The sequence below is a fragment of the Atta colombica genome, unplaced genomic scaffold (genome assembly GCF_001594045.1).
Source record: "Atta colombica isolate Treedump-2 unplaced genomic scaffold, Acol1.0 scaffold116, whole genome shotgun sequence".
Classification (NCBI taxonomy): Eukaryota; Metazoa; Arthropoda; class Insecta; order Hymenoptera; family Formicidae; genus Atta; species Atta colombica.
This window is the reverse complement of record NW_017259202.1, coordinates 343,869-349,977: the sequence shown is the minus strand read 5'-3', so window position 1 is coordinate 349,977 and position 6,109 is coordinate 343,869. Positions and strand designations below refer to the sequence as shown.

Genomic DNA, 6,109 nt, shown 5'->3' with positions numbered 1-6,109 from the left:
AGAGAGAGAGAGAGAGAGAGAGAGAGAGAGAGAGAGAGAGAGAATGATTTTTATTCTCGCGATCTCGAAATAAATCGGTCCATTTTCCTCGTCGATGAAATGATTTCAATTAGTTTATAGATACGCCAAACGGATTAAATATTTAATAATTCCAAGGAATATCTCGGATTAACCAGACGATTGCGTTGCACAGCGTAAGAGAAAGAAGAAACGGAATACCAACTTGACTCTGCATGTATATATATATATATATATATTTCTGCAGAATTTACGCGTCTTCGTAAATAAACACGAGAAGGAACGGCTCGAGTCGGTGTCGATCGCAGTCGATGTTGCTCCGTTCGGTTTCTCATCGACGTTTTCTTATGACGATCACGTACGCCTTCGCTTTGTCCCTTCGAGAGAGAGAGAGAGAGAGAGACTCGACGAGGTTCCCGTTGGAGACGAGACGTCCTTCGGGATAGTCAAAGAGAGAACGACAGACGCGGAGAGAGGAAAAGAAAAAAAAAGCTTTCGCGCGTTCTACGGTGACGTGGGCGAGTGGCCGTGGCCGCAGAGGCACCATCGATATTGCAAGTTAAAACGTCGGATTACAAATTGCCCGGGCGAATTTAATCGCGAGCCGGTAGTCAATCGAGCTATCGACGTAATGCAAACGCGGGGGCGCCCATGCGCTCTTCAATTAGCTCGCTTAATCGCAACCGCCCGCCATCTCGCCAGTGGAAAATTCGCACGGAATCATCCCATCGTGTACGATGCCACATCGGGCAGACACGTCGGCGCCGCCGTTCACTGTTCACCGTTCATCGTTCACCGCGCGCGAGAAAGCAGACGACCTCGTAATTAGCGCGCGGTTTCACACCTAGAGATGAATATCCGCGGTGAGAATGAATATACCGAAGATACGAGAACATCAATACAATAATTCCGGTGAGAAAGTGCAAGTACATATAATGATTTCGCGTCCAGAACGATCGATCGGAGATTTGAATTATTTACAGTTCTTAAAATGCTTAAATTAGCATCAAAGCATCAAATTATTGATATCCTCTTAAAATGCTTAACTGGCATCGAAATTATTGAATTGTCTAACGATGTAATATTATTATTACTTTAGTTTCTGTTCATGATTGCGTTTCAAGACCGAAAAAGATTTTAGCGCGGATTTGCAGAATTGGATATGTATATAAATTCATTCTAAAATATTTAAGCACTAAGATTCGCTTTCATCGATGATAGATTTATCTCTCTTAATTGATTATTCTCGTCGGTTTAATACAATCAATTGTAATTGTAATTGTTAAAAATTTATACAGACGAATATTGTCCTATATTATTCGGTATATTTATTAATTGTCTGTTAAGATCGTTATTAATATGCTGCTTTCTCGCTTGGAGATATGTTGGGAATACAAGTATAACCACATTATCAGAATATCGGTTGTTGTTAACGGCTGCTCCGATATTATCAGATATCAAAAGTATCCCTCGAGGCGGAAGCATATAAATCGTACCAATAGGATTGACTCTACGATTCAATATCGACATTAATATTTAGAAGAAAAGATGGTATCCTTGATATTGAAAGTAAAATTCTGTTACATATGAAATTGATGCCAGATACGCTAGCTCGTGTTCCTCGCTATCGATTGTATTTCAATATTTGTATCAAAAATTCAAGATATTTGACTCTTAGTCCTAGTTGCATCAATATTTTAAAGCCAAAAAAAGACAGAGACAGAAAGAATTTTAAGCCTCGCTTAAAATCAAAGTAACATTGGTGCAACTGAGCCTTAATGCGATATTAATGGAAATTTTTAGATTCTTATATAATAAAGTAGAGCGAATTAATTCATCATCGCGATATTAAGGTATATTGAGTTAAGAGATTTTTATCGCGGAATACGGAAAGCGGCAAAGCGCGGAGAAAAGTAGCTCGGAATAATTATACCATTCTCAGTAACTGACAAAGTAAAAGCTTGAGTATTCCGAGGCGAGAAGCTGAGTTGTGGAGCGTAAAACTGCAGACTTATGTGCCCGATGTTCTCTCGTTCTTATCCCGTGTTTCGGGAAAGTCTCATTAAAATTTACTATTGTTTAAATTTCTCGTTGCCTCGACTATTTCTTCCTGAGGCAAACGAGAAGAGCCTCGGCGTTACTTGCGGCGTTACTCTCAATGACGTAAATAGTCTGCAATGTCTCGCAATGCATTCGTCGTGGCGTCACGTACGCGCGTTCAAGCATCTGCGATTCATTTCACAGGACGGATTTTTCTTCAGTTCATCAGACATAATCCTACTCTCGTTTTCCTCCCGTAAGAATTTTCAAGTTTCGGCCACGATACGTGCTTTTCATAGCAATTGCGATGTACGTATTCGTACATCGTAGATTCCTTCTCATTTGTTTTGCACGCATGCTTCATTGTTCCCCGAGTGTGAGCATGAGATTTGTAAAGGCGTGCATTTTATATATATACATATATATGTGTGTGTGTGTGTGTGTGTGTGTGTGTGTGTGTGTGTGTGTGTGTGTGTGTGTGTGTGTGTGTGACAACGTTTTATTACAATCATTTTTTTACAATCTTTATTTGCAAAATATATCATAAACATTTTATTATGAATATTCGTATATTTTGCTGTGCTGTATGAGCATGAAATTAGGAATATTTATCTTTATTATTACTCTATAGCATGTAATGTAGTGAACAAGTAGTTGTTAAATACACAAATAATGACGTATGTAGCACGTGCCAAATGCAAATGAAGTGCTAATGTGTACATATATGCTTTTTTAAAATATATCTTTCAAATATATTGGCGATCTCTCTTTACATAATATTGTACATATGATGAGTATTCGTGCAGATTTATAAAATAATTCAATTCACTTAAGATGCTATGCATTTGTATGCTACTTACAAGTACTTGTAACTTTTCTGCTATATTTTTATATTTTTTCCAATAGTTCTTTATAATGTATAATAATAAGTGTTTCTTATCATTTAGCATGCATATATTTCTGTTTCAGGAACATATTTTATTCTATACGATTTCATTGACTTCTTCGAGAAAGATCAAGCCAGTTTTTTGGAGAGAGATAAATTTCTCAACATCATCAATACTATCTTCAAGAATATGTCGCAAATCGAGCGTGAAGCCATCATTTTTCAAGTAAGCCTCATTATATTATTTTTATGCATTACGCTATTATAAATTTTTATAAAGTTACGAATTTGAGCATAATACAATAATGATAAGTAATTTGAAAATACCTAGGCATTATTTATATTATAATATATTCATCTGTCTATTCTTCATTTAGAAAAATGGCACGTTAAGTCAATACTCGTTTTTATAAAAATATTGTTACTTCTTTTCCATGATGATGATTCTCTCGCTGCGCTTCGTGGACAGTTTTGTGTACAGAAAAATGAAACAGTATAATTAGAAAAAATAAACATTATTAAATCAAATTGGATTACTCACGTTCCGTAATATTTCATGCTTTTATTATATATCATATATTTGAAACTATTATAATTTTTAGAAAAGATAATATTAATCTTTCTTTTAGATAGAATCTGATATTTTTTATTTTTATCAAATAGTATAGATAAGTATAAATAATTACAATTTAGAGATTATCTGAATCAGAAGAAAGTTCTAATTTGCAAATTTTATTTTTGCCAATGTAAAAATATGGATTATACCATTGTGACTGGTTTCCATTTTAACGGAAATATGGATTATAACAATATATAATATGTGAGATGGGTAATTTGATATATTGGTGTGTTTTCCTTCTTCTTTTTCTTATTTTCCTTTGTAAGAAGGAAGGATGAGAGAGAGAGAGAGAGAGAGAGAGAGAGAGAGAGAGAGAGAGAAAGAGAGAGAGAGAAAGAAAGATATTACAATTCTGGAGAAAAAAGTAGCATAACTAGTCCCTCAGATAAAATACGTTCTGTAAGGTATGCATTCTTCATACTTTAATCTAATTTATTGACTAACGAGTTAGTCAATAAAAGGAATAATATACAAAGTAAATGCAGTAACAGCATTTCATTTTAATATGATTTATTTATACGAATAAAAAATAGGGTGCATTTTAAAGTGTTAAACGCTCTTCTAAAAAAGCAAAATTTTCCATGAGATTGTAACAAAACGAATTATGTTCTTATCATACAACATACAGAAATATACGTGTATGTTGACCAGCGAAGCGCAGAAGTGCAGCAGCACTCTGTGACCTATTTTTTGTAAACTAACCACTTAGCGAGACCTCGGCTGGATATTCATTGGCCTCAAGCGTTTTTCTTGTTAGCTAACTTCAACTTGTAATTGTCGCTAAGTTTCAGGCTTTATTTTTGCAGCATAAAGAAAAACAAGCAGACCATATGTCAGATGTCAATTTAATTGCTCATGGTTTGCCAGTGGATATTGGATAGAAAGAACTTTACCATTTATGCGCGTGCTTTTTCTTTTTTTCTTTATAACTAAATTTTATAAAAATAAAATTATAATAAGTATAATTTTTTGAGAAAGAGAATTTATATAATTTTATTTTTATTATATTTAATATATAATACATGATATATTATATTCAAAGACATTATGCCTTCTAATATATTTTTTAGCGTTTGAAACTTTAAATATTTATATATTTGCGACAAATTATAGACTCAAAATATCACAGTATTTCAATAATATTATACGCATGAATTTTCACGATTTACAGTAATGCGTTTATTTGTAAATAACGTGTGCTACGCATTGTAGCTGATAAACGCAATATAATTTCAACTTTCAGTTGTAATTGTGACTTATTTATGTATGCATGGATATCTTGCTGAAAATGTACGCCAGTTTCCGTTCGCTCGTCTAAAAAAGAATGATTATATTATTAAACGTACATTTCTCACTGATGCATATCGCGCCAGATACACGAACGAGCGAAAAATAAAAAACCGTTAATTGGAATGTCTACTCGCTATTTCTCTATTCCTTTCTCTACTGCTTTTTTCGCGTTCCTATCTTTTTTATGCGTTCGTTGATGTGGTTTTCCCCAAACCACAGTGCCCCGTATAATTGTAGTTATAACGAATCGTTATTTCTTTCTAATCAGAAAAAATTCCGCCTATCGGCCAATAAAGTTCAAATTTCTATTTGATTTGACTGGTTGCCAGAATATTTATCGATCTGTTAGCTTTTGAATGAACGGATTGTAATTAACTCTAAACATTACCTTACCCGTCGTATAATCATACACAAATGCAAATTATTTCAAATCGTATAGAGCTTTAGTTTATAATAATTACAATATATTAATGAGATTGATGATGATTCTATTATATTTTTTCTAGAAAATCAACATCTCTAGAAATATAATTGCCACGATGCTATAGTTCTGTCGAAAATATTTGTCTTGCAAAATTCATTATTAATACAATTGTGTTTTTTGAGATTTACAAAATATCCAATATAGAATATATAATTTCCAATAACATCTCCATATTTTCCAAAATATATCGTTATTATTATAACTGTGCATTTTATCGACAAATACACAATTGTTATTTGTTATGGATTAATGTGTAATCGAAATCGCTTCGAAAGAACTTTAAATGTCTTTGGCAATAATCCGGGACAAAGTATTCGATGAACTTCATATCAACTACAAATATCCGGATCTACAATCTGGTGAACATTACCTAGTGGTAGATATCCATATCATTACTTATTCGTATTTTCGCCGACAAATTATGAGAAAAGAATACGTTTTTGTTAATGATATGTGCAACCCTTGACAATAACTTTCAGTCAAACTTTTGTGACGAATGAAGCAACATTTATGAGAACTGTGTTTTAAATGTACATAATAATCATCAATGAAGGTATGAAAATATAAAAATGAAAATATATAAAAAAATAAATATATAGTATCCGAGAGAGAGAGAGTTTCAACAGCAATTCAAGTGTAATGTATGGGCGGGAATATGCAACAAATCGGATCTTACTTTTTAGTTGACAAATTAAGTCTTTTTTGGATTTCCAACAAAATGAATTGCAGTCAGAACTGGTAGGAAACCATTATTCCATTATTAATTCATCAA

The 6,109-nt window shown here is 33.3% G+C and overlaps 1 protein-coding gene across 1 annotated transcript in view; it reads left to right on the top strand.

Annotated features, from left to right (window-relative positions):
• Positions 1-6,109, top strand: part of LOC108694166 (acetylcholinesterase-like) — a 60,610-nt gene that overhangs the window by 42,754 nt on the left and 11,747 nt on the right. Inside the window, exon 2 of the mRNA XM_018203473.1 lies at positions 3,028-3,170. Within this exon, the coding sequence (XP_018058962.1) occupies positions 3,028-3,170 (143 nt within the window). The remainder of the gene's footprint in view (positions 1-3,027; positions 3,171-6,109) is intronic.